Raw genomic sequence first — 15,533 nt, forward strand, 5'->3', positions numbered from 1 at the left:
TAATTCCCTCATCCCAAGGTAATTGAAATGGTTCATATGTAGGAAGTCTTAGCATGGTGCCTGGTAAGTTAGTCAATGTGTGATACATGTTTTATAAAACACTATCATTAAGTAAACTACCAGGTGTCTTCTGAGCCCCTGAGTGGTGAAGTGATTGACTGATAGGCTTGCTGATTTGAGAGGAGTTGGGGAAGTGATATTGCAAGCATCTCCCTTATTGGGAATAATTAGTACAGGTTTAGGCAAGTCATAGCAGAGCATCACAAGGCCCAATAGCTATACCCTTATGAACACCTAAGATGATGCTAAGTGAAATGAACTCCATGTTATGGAGACAATTGTTACATCACAGTTGTAACTACTTTCAACGTCCCATGTGTATCTGCAACTTCTATTATTGATGATGTTCCTGTGGTTGTACCTACACTATCTCTATAATCTTATCTGAGTATATTGGAAACCATGTATACTGGTATTGGAACTAGGAAATTGAAAGGGAATACCAAAATTGAGAGACACAGGGTAAAAAAAGACAAACAACTACAAAAGCAATACTTGCAAAACTGTTTGGTGTAAGTGAACTGAACACCTCAAGGGGGAGGGGGGAGGGGGGTATGAGGGACAAGGTAACAAACAGTACAAGAAATGTATCCAATGCCTAACGTATGAAACTGTAACCTCTCTGTACATCAGTCTGATAATAAAAATTTGAAAAGAAAAGTAAGGGTGTGGAGATGACACCAGACTTCATCAGTGACCTGTTAGCCCCACCAGGAAGCTTGAAATCCTTCCTGCAAAACTTCATGCATTCCGGGCATCAGTGACTCACTTGTAATCCTAGCTTCTTAGGGATCTGAGGTCTGAGAGTCTTGGTTTAGAGCCAGCAGATAAACTCAAAAGACACTTATCTCCATTTCACCAGCAAATCACTAGAAGTGGAGACTTGCCTGAAGTGGTAGAACACCAGCTGTGAATAGAAATGCTGAGCAATATCACAAGGCCCAGACTTAAAGCCCTAGTAAACAAACAACTTTTTAAAAACTTCATGCATTCTACTGCAAAGGCAATCATTTTTTTCTTTGTTAGCAAATTTAGTAACATTTTTTCTCTTCCCTTTAGTTATCATTTCTTAAAAAAAAAAACACCAAAAGAAAGAAAAGAAAAAGAACTGGAGAAGACCATCTGCTTTATGAGGCAACTCATCTCCTACGGTTTCTTTAGTGGCTATATGAAGACCTAGTGAATCCAATTAAGGCTCATTCCCTGGTGTTTGGGACTGTTCTGTTTGGCACCTTTGAGTCACTGCTGAGATGTTTCTCATTGGTATGTGTGGGATGTGTTGGTGTTTATGAAGAGACATTCTTCTGAGAATTGTTGCTGGCATTGTTGAGCCACTTCCCATGTAGTGCCATACTATCGCTTAGAAGTTCTTTGCTTTTTAAAATCTTTCTCTTTCACAAAAAGTCCTATTAGCATGTTTCCTGAGCCATAGAAGAAAACTTGTCATATATAGCATGGGAAGCAGACGGGTGGTTGCTGTCTTCCTTTTCATGACTCTCACCTTGCTTTTCCTTACTGAAGCTCCATTTTCCCTTCTCCTTTTCCTGGGAGTTTTCATTTATGAATAGAAGATTCATGTGATGGCTGGAGGGGAGAGATTTCTTAAAAGATATCTTAAAAGATACATGTCTAGCTTGATGTGCGAACTTTATTTTCTTTGAAATTGGAAATAACTGTTTTCCTGTGAATATAAAAATGCTTTCATACTCATAAAAATAGGCAAGTCAGCAGTATATGAAACAATAGGAGATGTTTCTATGACTTCTCTCATTCAGATTGTGCTAGTGAACATTTCCACGAGGTCTTCTTTCATTCGTTTAGCAACTATCTATTGAATGTATGTCATGTGCCAGGCATCATGAATATATTGTTGGATGGAGGATATGTAACTTCTGCTCTTACAGAGAGAGGAGACATTAAATGGATTTACAAACTAAATACATATGTAAAATTTTATAGGAGTAACAGGATACTAACAAGGTCAGTATACATGGAATCCCAGCATTTTGGAGAGAGAAGCAAGAGGATTGTTAATTTGAGTCCAGCCTGGGCTACATAGTGAGAAAGTGTCTGAGAAAATAAAGATTAAAAGTTGATTTTTCTGTTTCAAATGAGACATTGTCACATACTCTGTAATCTGAGCTACTTTGGAGGCAGAGACAGGAGGATTACAAGTTACAGGCCAGTTTCAACAAAGGACAAAAATAGAGTGATAGTCTATCTCAAAATAAAAAAAAACAAACCAAAGGATTACAGGCCTAGTTCAAGTAGTAGGCTGTTTGTCTAGCATGTGTAATGCCCTGGGTTCAATCCCTGGTAATGCCCATACATGCATGCACGTGTACACACACACACACACACACACTTCAAGAGAAGATGAAATTTTGTCATAAAATTATGTAATAAGAAAGATTTGCAAATTAGAAGAAAAGGAAAAACAAAATAATTAGATTGGGGAAAAAAATGAGAAGTGTAGAAAATGACTAAGCACATCTAATGTGCAGGTTATGGGACAGGCAAAGCAAAGCAAAGCAAGGAATGGTGGAGAGTGCCTATTTCAAGAAAACTTCCCTGAAAAAAAGGATTGGAAAACTACCTTTTGAAAGAGCAAATCATGTATTTAAAAATATTTACCTAGAACAATCCACTGTAAGAGATTTGAGCAAATTATTAAATTAGAAAAAGAGTGCTGAGTCCTATTTTTTTCCAACCCTGGGCTTGGACTCAGGGCCTGAGCACTGTGCCTGGCTTCCTTTTGCTCAAGGCTAGCACTCTGCCACTTGAGCCACAGCGCCACTTCTGGCAGTTTTCTATATACGTGGTGCTGGGGAATTGAACCCACCGCTTCATGTATAGGAGGCAAACACTCTTGCCACTAGGCCATATACCAAAATCAAGAGACACAGGATAAAAAGACAAATGACTACAAAAGCAATACTTGCAAAACTGTTTGGTGTAAACCAACTGAACAACACCTCATGGGGGGAGAGAAAAGGGGGGGGGGGGAGAGAAAAGGGGTGGGGGAGGTGGAATGAGGGAGGAGGTAACAAACAGTACAAGAAATGTATCCAGTGCCTAAAGTATGAAACTGTAACCTCTCTGTACATCACTTTGACAATAAATAAGAAAAAAAAAGAGTGCTGAGAAGAAAGGCATTTGGACATCCAGACAAAAACAGAGAAAAACTGTGACAAAGTTGAACTGTTGTTCGACTTGTTGTTTTTAACACAAACTCTTTATGGCAAAATAAAATGAAATAGCATATTTAAGGTACTCAAAGGAAAAGAACTATGTGCCAGTGTTTTTCTTCTGTCTAGTAAAAGTGATCTTCAGACATAAAGAACAAAAGTATAGGAACATGCAAGAAGAAAAGAGGAAATATCATCCCTATGAAGTATCCTGGGGGGCAAGTTTCAAAGAACAAAAGTAACTAGATATATTAGATGAACCCGGGACATCTGGAAATAGATATCAAAACACCACACATAAAGAAAGCTCACCAAGAAAACCCCTCCAAAACATAAAACAGTGTAGTGATTAGAGGCTGTCAAAAGGACTCATGAGTAAGCTTAAACAGAATGCTACTGGCCAAGAAGTAAGAATTAAAGTATGTTTATATCTGTGAGGTTTTGACAAGGCCTGGACAAGAAATTCATTTTCTTAAGGTAAAGGAAGAAGCCTGTCATCACTGGCTCACATCTGTAATCCTAGCTACTCAAGAGGCTGAGATCCTAAGGTACCCCCCAGTACTGGGGAGGCTGAGACTGAAGGACCATGAGTTGGGAGCCAAAACTGGGCTACATCATCACACCTGTAATCCTAACTACTCAAGAGGCTGAGATCTGGAGTTCAAAGTTTGAAGCCAGTCTGAACCAGAAAGTCCATGAGACTCAGCAAAAAGCTGAAGGAGAGCTGTGGCTTCAAGTGGTAGAACACTAGCCTTGAGCAAAAAGCTCAAGGACTGTGCCCAAATCCTGAATTCAAGCCTGAGGACACACACACACACACACACACACACACACACACACACACACACACACACACACACACACACCCCACAGTGAAGAAAAAACCAAGCATTTATCCATTATTGCTTACATAAACTATACCAATTGGATAGCTAGGTAATGGTTGGGCGGGCAGGCGGCGGGGGGGGGGGGGGGGGTGGCGGAGCGCTGGTGCAGCCATCTTCTGAACATTTCTACCCAGTACTTGAGGGTAGAATGAGAGGCCTTTGTGTAACCCCTGAGGCTTTCATGGGTGGATCTAGGCACTGAGTAACAGTAGGAACAAATAAAAACCTGGCATCTTGTGCTTCCTGATGGACTATCACAGACTGAGTCTCAGTCTGTCCAAGCCTCTGAATCTAGCAGCCAATTTGCAGGAAATTCAGAGGTGTTAATCAAGCACCATCAAAGCCCATAGTATGCAAGCTCCACAGCTCGGGGAGCCCAGACTCTTTAATGAATAAAATGTCAGGAAATGAAAATGATGGAGGGTGCCTAAATAGAATTTAATAGATACATCAAATTTTTAATAATAGGCAACATTTAACTATGCTGACTAGGTTTGTACACTAGGGTAATAAAATCATAAAGAAATACAAAGACGTGCTTACTGTAGATTGAAGTTTACTTTTGGAAGAAAGGAAGCAAAAAGGGCCTTCTGTGCAGCTGACAAAGCCTGGTTCGCAATCCTTGTGATAATTATGAGTGCTTTCTTTCTAGAGAAGAAAAAGCCATTTGTGTGATTTCTTTAAATGTGTTTTATTTTAACATAAAAAGATTTAAAACCTTAAAAAAACAAACAAACCCTGAAACAATGACACTGCACACATGGCCTTTCTCTCAGCTTTTTAGAATGAAAGCATTGTGTAGGAAATTCTTATGTTCTTGCCATACTGTTTAACAGCGGTTTTTCTTCTTTTTTATTTTTTGTTCATTTGTAGCTGTTTTTGTCATTCAATAAGATTTAGGAAAGATTGTTTTCTATGTAATTACATATAGAAGCATCCTCAGTTTTGAGTGATGTATACTATTCCTTAGTATGGATGAAATTCTTTAATCAGTTTTGTATTGTTGGGCATTTAACCTGATTCTGTCTTTCCTAGTGGGATAATATTGCTGATAGTCCTTACTTAACATTAGCTTTCATATTGAATTGTAATATGCAGACTATATGAAGGCACACTGTGAATGAACTCTAAGTAGTAGAGGCTAAAAAGGAAGCCTGTGTTAATAAAGACCATCCCATGATACCTAGGAAAGGCATAATTGTAGAAAAAAAATGTTGGTTGACTACAGTAGATCTTCACACAGCATCATTTCCTCTGTCCTGGATCATCAGTACTTCTCTAATCACATTTGGTTGTTGTGGGTATAATTAGTGTATATCATTCATCTCTTCTACAATAATGCTGCATGATGAAAGCATCTTAAAATCCAATGGCTTAAACAATAGCCTTCAGTATCTTCAAGACAGATGAGCAATTCTGTGTGGAATCTTCCAGGTTCACAGTCAGCTGCAGGTGCATCTACAGATCTGCTCATCAGGTCTCTCTAGCCTACTTTCACATATCTGATGGTTGGAACACTTAGGCCTGTGTAATATGGCCTGGGCCAAGAGAATTTAGGTATACTACATGAGTTTTCAGCATCTTCCAGCAGGGCCAACCTGGGTGTATTCTTATGATGATAGCACAGAAACTTTATCAGGGGGCTGAAAATGATTTCATCCTGTATGAGCTTTTTTGTCATCCCATTTTGTAACATCTAGTTGGCCAAAGCAAGTTATATAACTGAGCCAAGGGACCCAGTGGAAAGACACCTCAGAGAGCCAAAGCAGAGGGTGAGGATACGGAGAGGCTGTTTATTGGAGTCACCAGTGTGATCAGTCTTCCATACCTGTGCAACAGCTTGTTGTAAGTGGACACTTCTTACAATCATTAGCATTGCTGTTATTTCTAAACTGCAGATGTAATACCTTAGAAGTAGGAAAAGTGAGGTCTGAGTACGTAAAAATAATCCTTAAATGGGGGGAAAAAATCTCCATCTAACAGTCTGTCTTGAAAAATATTTCTTTGCTAGTTCTTGACATTTTCCCCCAGGGACACATTTCAGAAAACAGACTTTTCCATGCGAACACATAGTTTTCTTTGTTTGATAGTGTTCTTACAAGTAGTTTTAAAATCTGGCTTGAAGAACATTGACTGGAATAAGATAAGGAGCTAGAGGTACTTGAGAGGTCTAGATTGGGAGGATAATAGTTCAAGCTACCCTAGTTTTTTGTTTTTGCCAGTCCTGGGGTTTGGGACTCAGGGCCTGAGCACTGTCCCTGGCTTCTTTTTGCTCAAGGCTAGCACTCTTCCTCTTGAGCCACAGCGCCACTTCCAGCCTTTTCTGTTTATGTGGTCCTGGGGAATTGAACCCAGGGCTTTGTGCATGCTAGGCAAGCATTGTACCACTAAGCCACATTCCCAGTCCCTTGTTTGCTTTTTAAAGCTAGGAAACCTTTATCTTCACAAACAAGCTGGGTCTGGGGATGCATGCCTGTAAAGCCCCACGTTGTGAGAGATATAGGCCGGGGTTGGGGTGGGGGTAGTCTGTGGTCTGAGGCTAAATGAGAACCTATCTGAATATGTTGGCTTCAAAGTTATTTTTCCACTAATGTAGCTGTGCAGATTTTCATGACCCTTGTATACTGATGGCTTTTTGACAGCTCATCTGGGCTTGGTAGACTACAGTGATGATCACAATAATGACAGAAGGAATGTTTCCATCATAATTGGACTCAGACTACTAGTTGGAAACATTTTTTTTTCACAAGATGTCAGGACAGGGCAGGGAAAGAAGACAGTCGTGGATCACCAAAGTTTATAGAGTACTTATGTTGGGCACGCAAACATCTCCAAGGCATTTGGCTCTCCTTCAGAAAGCTTGCAGCTTACAGGTTGCTTGTGTAAAAAAAAAAAAAAAAGTAACAACTGTCACAGCCGTTATCATTTGTGAATACTCCTAATGTGCTATAGACATTAAACGAACAAACAAGTAAGAAACTTGTGATACTTTATTTGAACACTGTCAGATTGGTAACCACAATTTGCTGTTAAACAAGACAACTAAACAGGTTAACAAACACTGAACACTGGTTCAGTACCATGTAGGATCTGAGTGTTTAATGAGATCTCAGGGTTACAAAGAAATACCTGAGACTAATTTACAAAGAAAGACTTTTTAGCCACAGTTTTTGAGGCTTAAGAGTATGGCACCTTCATTGGCTCACTTCTGGTGAGGGTTGAGTCTACTTGTAGTTTGCATCTGGAGTGTCCCTAAAAGGACCATTGAAGGATTTGTCTTCAGTCTAGGGTGCTGTTAGGAAGTGGTGGATTATTTAAGGGGTCACCTACTGGGAGATGTTAGGTCATTGTAGACACGCCATTGCAAAGTATCACAGGACATAGTTCTCTTTCTATCCTACCCATGCCATGAGCAACTGTGTATCACCGTATAGTCCCTGCCATGATGTACTTCTTTCCTTCATGTCCAGATACAATGGAGGAAACTGACCGTAGACTTACACCTGGAAAACTGTGTGCCCACAATAACCTGTCCTCTTTAAGTCATCTAGGTATTTGGTTATGGTAAAAGACAAGTAATGAGTACAGCTACATAGTGGAGGATACTAATCCTGAGCACATGCACAGGAGTGAGCAGATAACATCTGAAACCCAGAGCAGAGAGAGACCTGAGTGGGCCACATTCACATTTTGTAACAACTCTCTTGCCACAGGGGGCTTTAGGAGAAATGTGTCATGCCTTCAGTGACTTAAGGACCTCCCAGTTGTACCAACCTGGGACCATCCCTCTGGGAGTATACTTACCACCTTCAAACCAACCTGGGACCATCCCTCTGGGAGTATTACTTACCACCTTCAAACCATAGCACTGTCTAAAGAGAGTGCCTCTATTTGGGAAAGAGAAAGTGGAATGATGTGTCCAATTTTTATTCAAATCCTTAATTTCTCTTTGAAATCACTTAAAATTGCATAGCATCTGTAGTGAGCCAAAATAGAAGTGGGTGTCTTGTTCACCCATTTAATAGTGCTTTTATGATCTTTGTTGTGGACCTTTTGTGAGCCTATTACAGGCATACAGGCATAATGGATTTCATTAATTCAGCAGACAGAAACACTGCCAGAAGGGCAAATGCTTGTTGCTAGATTGTTCCACTTAAGTAGTTTTATGCTTCACCTTCAAATCACAACTGTATCCTTAATGTGAAACTTGGAGCAGCCTGCCATCAGTCCCCAACATCTTTGACCTTAGTATGTGATTTTTATGGAAACAAGCCCTCTTGCTATGAATGCTGGCAAAATCTCTATCATTACAGCTGGTGCAGCATTTATGCCATTCACTATTTTTCAGGGAAATTTTTTTTTTTTTTTTTTTTTTTGCCAGTCCTGGGCCTTGGACTCAGGGCCTGAGCACTGTCCCTGGCTTCTTCCCGCTCAAGGCTAGCACTCTGCCACTTGAGCCACAGCGCCGCTTCTGGCCGTTTTTTTTCTGTATATGTGGTGCTGGGGAATTGAACCTAGGGCCTCGTGTATCCGAGGCAGGCACTCTTGCCACTAGGCTATATCCCCAGCCCCCTCAGGGAAATTTTTAAATTAACGTTTTAGACTCATATGGCATTCCCTAGATCAGTGCTTCTCTAATAGAAATAGAATGCAAGCTGCATGTGTGATGAGAAAATTCCAGTACTGTGTGTGTGCGCACACGCATGTGCGTGCACTTGCGTGCATGTGTGTTACTCCTGGGGCTTGAACTTGAGACCTGGGCACTGTCCCTCAGCATTTGTGCTCAAGGCTAGTGGCTCTACCATTTGAGCCACAGCTCCATTTCTAGCTTTTTTGGTAGTTAATTGGAAATGAGTCTCGTAGACTTTCTTGCCAAGCTGATTTTGAATTGCAAGTCTCATATGCAAGTCTCCTGAGTAGCTAGGATTACAGGTATGAGCCACCAGTGCCCAGCTGGTGGTGAAATTAAGTTTAGACATCATTTCACTTAACACCTAAAATATTATTTCAATGTGTATCCAATATTTTTTAAATATTGTGATATTTTGCTATGATATGATGCTATCTTCAAAATCAGTGTTCATGTTGCACTTGAAGCACTCATTTGTGTTTGTGTTTCATAAAATTTAGAGTTGCTACTCAAATATTTGGGAAGGGTCAAGCTTACTTAAACATATCCCATTAGGAGTCAAATATCACTTTATAAATTTATATTTAAATCAATTACAGTTTAATAAAATTAAAAGTTAGCTCCTCTTCCTTTATGCTGGTCACCTATGCTGGTCAATGCTTGGTTAGCTCCTTGCTGGGACTCCATGGTGTAGAGAGTGTGTTTCAGAGCACAGCTGTAGGTCATTCTAAAGCCATACAATTACATAGCGTTTTCACAAGTGCAGCTTTTTGTGCAATTAAGATCATGCCTCTAAGTCCCTCTCAGAAACTGTTTTTGTTTTTTTACATTAGATTCATTTATCAAGGAAAAATAGCTAGTATATTTGTGTTTCATCTCCAAGGCCAGGAAATGCCTCACACAGAATAAGGGTTTTACAAATGTTTTCCCATCTAAATCCTCGTCAGTCTTTAAATTGCACCTTAGATTTCATTTTCTTGAGGGAACAGTTCCACACTCTCCAGACTCATGCCTGTCCTACTTTACATTCTCAACTGGGTCCTTTGCCTCCAGCACATAAATGCTTAGTGACTAGAGTAACTTTGTGATTACTACACATCTCTACACAACTAGATTGTAAGTTCCATGGGACGAGGAAACATTTTTTTTTTTTTTGACCAGTCCTGGGGCTTGGACTCAGGGCCTGAGCACTGTCCCTGGCTTCTTCTTGCTCAAGGCTAGCACTCTGCCACTTGAGTCACAGCGCCACTTCTGGCCATTTTCTGTATATGTGGTGCTGGGGAATCGAACCCAGGGCCTCATGTATACGAGGCAAGCACTCTTGCCACTAGGCCATATCCCCAGCCCCAGAGGAAACATTTTAAATTACTAAAATATGTCTGGCTTCTAGTGTAGTGTATGGCTCAGAGCAGGTATGAGATTATGAGATACATATTGATCAGATAATAGACAAAGACATTTATAGCATGAAGTGGCCAGCAAAACGATTCTTTACGTGACTATTTAATGCTGGAGTTTGTTCAGGCCAATGGAACAGGAATACATTAGGATTATAGACGGTCAAAAGTATGAAGATTCTTAGATTTTTGTGCAAGCTTTTCCACAATACTTACGTACATATGTCTTTTCCTGGCTTTCTCTCTGTTGGAATTTTGTTTTCTTGAACTGTTAATCACTTCCTCTGTGTCCACATATAATTTAAGGTGCATAGAAGACAAAAGAAATAAGGAAAGCCAGCTTATGAAATACTTTTAAAGAGGTTAGAAAACACATATGAAGACAGGTATAGAAAGGGTATCTCTCTCTTAGTGTTTTAGGGCAGGTTCAAATAAACCCACCCCTTTAATTATACTGAAGTAATGAGCCTACACAATAGTATGTGAAAATATAATTTGAAATGTATTGTGAGCTAGTGGACCAGGTTGTCAGGTCATTATCTGAATCATAAAGTTGGAAGTAATGCCCATTAAAAGTTACTCATTTGGAAAGGTTAGATTAGAATTTGGAGTGTTTGAAAACAGCTTTCAATTTGAAATATGTGTTGAGAAACCTCTAGCATTTGATGTTTTCTTGTAACTTTTCATGGAAGTATAGTATGCATATGGGAATGTTCATAAACAGGACACAGCTTGAAGAATGTCAGCATATAGTCAGGTTCATTACTGTGACTAACATCTCCCAGCCTAAGCCCTTGCTCCTTCCCTTTCTGCCCCCATCCTCACACCACTGTCCTAACATAGAGAAGTTGTTCCTGTTTTTGTACTTTATAAGAATGGAATCATGAAGTGCCCACGTCAGATATGAGGCTCTTATTTTAAGTGACATTCCTGACAGTAGACTCACTGACACCAAAGACTGTTTTTAGATTTCCTTGTGATGTGTTTATTTTGGTAAGTTGGTGGCTTACTCCTATTTCTAAATCTTCTTTTAGTTTCCCTTTATGTTTTTTTCTATGTAAATGCATGATTATTCAAATGTATACCTATGTGCATATGTACATACATGTATATGTATGTATATGCTTTTAAACATTTTAGTGTAGGGATAAAGTTCACTGGTAGAGTGTTTAGGTAGCATGCATAGATCCCCAGGTTTAACTTCCAACGCTGCATAAATAAGTATATAAAAATACAAACCTTGCTCAAATTACATCATACTGTGCTGTGCATTTCCATCTCCTTTTGGTAAAACATCTTAAAGCCTAATGTGAATGCAGTAATACCCCATTGCTAGATGTACCATGATTTAGGCAGCCACAGAACAACAGCTAGGTCATTACCTGGTTGTTGGTGCTAGAACAATAGGATCCCTACAAATTTAGCTCTGAGTGTTTACAAGTGAAGCTGCTAAGCAGTTGAGTCCATGCATTTGAATTTGCTCAGATCTCTGTACATGGACCTTCTAAAAGTTTTGCCACTTTTAACTCCCACTAACAAGATCTGAAAATTCCTGTCTCCAGTGTCCTTGCCTTGTCAGTCTTGGCTGTCTAATATAGTAAGAGTAGTGTATCATTATTGCCTCAGTTTTCATTTTACTTACTTTTGAGTGAGACTAGTTACATTATTTTTGTGTTTCTCTTGGGACTTGTCCCTGCCCTTTGCCTGTTTTCTACATGCTGCTCACATTTTACTTAATGATTTCAAGGTGTTCTTTTCATAGAATGCTCTTTTATAATAGCCTTTTTATGTCATATGTAGTGGTAATATGGGTTTTTTAAAAATCTTTAACCATGTTTATAGCCCCATTTTTTTTCCTGAACAGAAGGTTATAATTTTTATGTGGCAAAATATACTAGATTTTTCCTCAGTGGCTTCTGAATTGTATGTATTTAGTGAGAAAAAGTATTAGAAACAGACAGACAGCTAGGTTTGGCATGGAAAAAAAATCTTAATAGATTTTTGTGGCAAATGTGGTCCAGTAGAACTTCAAATTCCAGTCAAAAGTGATTGACCAACTATAAATAAGCAAAAATGTGTACATAATTAGCTAAGGATTATGATTTTTAATAGCTTTTAGAAGAATTTTCAGTTGTTTTTTTCCATTTATACTTTGTTACTTAGAGTTTTAATTTCTCAAATGATTCTTTTTCTTTTTTAGATTGCAAATTATAACCTATTGCCTGCACCGTTGCTGACGCCCAGTGACCCATGTCAGAAGTACTTCCAGGTCTGATACGTTTTCACATATTCCAATGCACAGAAGCAGTTAAATATTAAAACTTTACAAAACATATAATAGAAAATATTTTAATGTTAAACCTATAATTTGCAACAAACAGAATGTTTTTGTTTTCATTGTTATGCTAATGTAACAGTGATGAATGTTTATTTATTTATTTATTTATTTTCATTTTTTTCTTTTTGGCCAGTCCTGGGGCTTGGACTCAGGGCCTGAGCACTGTCCCTGGCTTTTTTTTTTTTTTTTTTTTTTTTGCTCAAGGCTAGCACTCTGCCACTTGAGCCACAGTGCCACTTCTGGCCATTTTCTGTATATGTGGTGCTGGGGAATTGAACCCAGGGCTTCATGTATATGAGGCAAGCACTCTTGCCACTAGGCCATATCCCCAGCCCAGAGATGAATGTTTAAAATAAGGAAAAAGAGTCAGTTATTATTTGTATAGTAATTGCAATACAGTAATTATTATATGTATAGTAATTGCATGATTTCTTACATCATCATGCAAAAATAGTTAAGTATAACAGGAAATTAAAATCCTATCATATTTTACTATTACCATTGTACATTCATAATCTGTGTACGATTGAAATATGAACAAAGGAGTAAGTTGAGCCTTTGTAAACAACATCTTATATTATGGGATTTATCTAGAACAGAGTTCCCCCAATTCAGTATTCTTCTTGAAGCTAATGATGATGAATTTCACTTCTTAATATTATTGCATATTCCTGTCTTTGTCTTGTGATTTATGCTAATCTACATATAGTGTGATGTGGGATGTAATTCTTACCCCAGTAGTAGTATAATAAGATAAAGGCAAGTACAGTGACATCTCAGGTTAAACATAAGACTGCCTATAGCAGGTAGCTGTGAGCAGATTCCATATTCTTTAGGACATCTGTTGCTCAGCAAGTTCTCAGTTTTTATTGTCAATTGCATTTTGTTACTTATGATGGATCTGTTCAGTTGGTTTCTATCTTCCTGGCTTTGTTTGGGTAAGTTCAAAGTTTTTAAATAAGAGGACATAGCCATGGTATTCTTAAATTCTCAAATTAAACATCAGTTTAAATGTGTTCAAGCACTTTTTATACACTTTGTAAGTTTTATTTCAACACAGAACTAAAGCAAACACTAAGCTCAATATAGCTATATACACAGTGGCAAGAAATGCCTTGTTTATTAAAACAGTGGAAAAAAAGTATGTTCATCTGACAATATGAAACATATTCGTACATGAAAATCAATTAAAGCAGATTATTGGAGGCTTCATAATTGTACTATGATTACTTGGTGATTTTTCTGTTTAAGTACATATTGAATAGGTGCATTAATTTTAGAAACTCAAGACAAATATATGTGTCCTTTTAAAAATAAAATTTAAATATAGAGGATAATTCCTCTGAGGAATCCTGTAAATTCTTATATTACAGTGCAAAGTAGACTCGGTATTGAAATAATAAAAACACAAGGCTGGCACATAATATATTAGGTAATGTACTTTCCTCTAAATGGGAGAATGATCAAATAGCTTCTAGAAATTTCTTACTGTTAATGTATTTTGTTGTGCTGATATGTAGTCCAGTTGCTTGATTCTGTGATAGCTATATAAGACACTGAAATGGTTATCTAGCATGATTGTTAAAATAACAGCACTGATACTGTGCATTAGTAGAGCAAATAACATTTTACAAGGAAATTAATATTCATATTTCAACAGAGTATTTATTTCAGGCATTTTTTTCTTAAGAACTCAGCTGGTAAAGGAAGGTCTGGACTAATAAGAGGAATAAAGCTGCCTTCTATCTCATTTTCCATTTGTTGGGAGCTTGACTACAGTAGCCTTTTAAAATACAGACCTTCCAGAATATATCCTGCTATATGTCTAGAGAATGTGTGTTGATTGATCAAGGTTAGAAGTCCCTTTTAAGTAGCTCTTCGCTCATGAATTACCTTATTTCAAAGAGTCTGCTGCCTACTACAGCTTAATATCATTTTCCTTTTGGAATCAACTTGAAGCATAGCTTACCCATTGCTCAGGCCATTATAACTCATGTTGTTTTTTTCATATGAACCACTGTCCCCAAGCTTGATCATTAACTATTCATCAGATTTGGCCATAGAAGTCTAGAGTTGTTAAAGCAACTTGGTACAGCTTTCTTAGTAGAAAATAAATTCCTCTTTAGAAACCATTGAAACATTTCTAAATACTGAAATCAGCCTAGAAATGAACAGAGAAATATCCTTGGAATAAGAATTTTCCAAGGTGAATGCTTTCAAAGTTATTCTTTTAACCTGTCATAGGTTTGTTTTTTTTTGTTTTTTTTTTTTTTTTGGCCAGTCCTGGGCCTTGGACTCAGGGCCTGAGCACTGTCCCTGGCTTCTTTTTGCTCAAGGCTAGCACTCTGCCGCTTGAGCCACAGCGTCTCTTCTGGCCATTTTCTGTATATGTGGTGCTGGGGAATCGAACCCAGGGCCTCATGTATACAAGGCAAGCACTCTTGCCACTAGGCCATATCCCCAGCTCTGTCATAGGTTTTAGCCCAGGGCCTTAAGCATATTAGATAAACACTATTCCACTTGAACATATTCCCTGCCCATTTTAATATGTATGTATGCATGTTTGTATGTATGTATGTATGTATGACATATATATGTTTGTGTTTATGAGGTACGGAAGATTGAACCCAGGGACTCATGCATAATAGGCAAGGACTCCACCGCTTGACCTATGCCTTGAGCTCCACCCTTTTTTGTGTGTTTTGTTTACAAGATAGGCTCTTACTAACTTATAATACTCTTGCCATCACCTCCAGTCAGCTGGGATTAGAAGCATGTGCTACCACGTCAACCTCGAAAAGTCTTATTCCTATTCAGATACACAAATTGTTCTTGTGCCTTTTTCCTCCTTATCCACTTGTGGATTCCTGCCCAGGGAGGCCTACCCTGAATCTCTTCTTTTCTCCTGAATACCATGTTCTCATAAGACCTTTTGCCCACTTCAGGCTATGAGTTTGTGTAATAAATATCTCCCAGTGGACTTATTTTTAAGTAACATTCATTTACCTATGTTAGTTAGTTTACATTAGTTAT

At 38.4% G+C, this 15,533-nt stretch overlaps 1 protein-coding gene across 13 annotated transcripts in view; it reads left to right on the forward strand.

Moving 5' to 3' along the window:
* The window catches only part of Apbb2 (amyloid beta precursor protein binding family B member 2), a 277,295-nt gene that overhangs the window by 110,472 nt on the left and 151,290 nt on the right, over window positions 1–15,533 (forward strand). For all 13 annotated transcript variants that reach the window (XM_048364644.1, XM_048364643.1, XM_048364650.1 and 10 more), the window contains one exon: window positions 12,363–12,431. In XM_048364644.1, coding sequence (XP_048220601.1) covers window positions 12,413–12,431 — 19 coding nt within the window. In that variant the 5' untranslated portion in view covers window positions 12,363–12,412. The remainder of the gene's footprint in view (window positions 1–12,362; window positions 12,432–15,533) is intronic.

This window comes from Perognathus longimembris, chromosome 16 (genome assembly GCF_023159225.1).
Source record: "Perognathus longimembris pacificus isolate PPM17 chromosome 16, ASM2315922v1, whole genome shotgun sequence".
Classification (NCBI taxonomy): domain Eukaryota; kingdom Metazoa; phylum Chordata; class Mammalia; order Rodentia; family Heteromyidae; genus Perognathus; species Perognathus longimembris.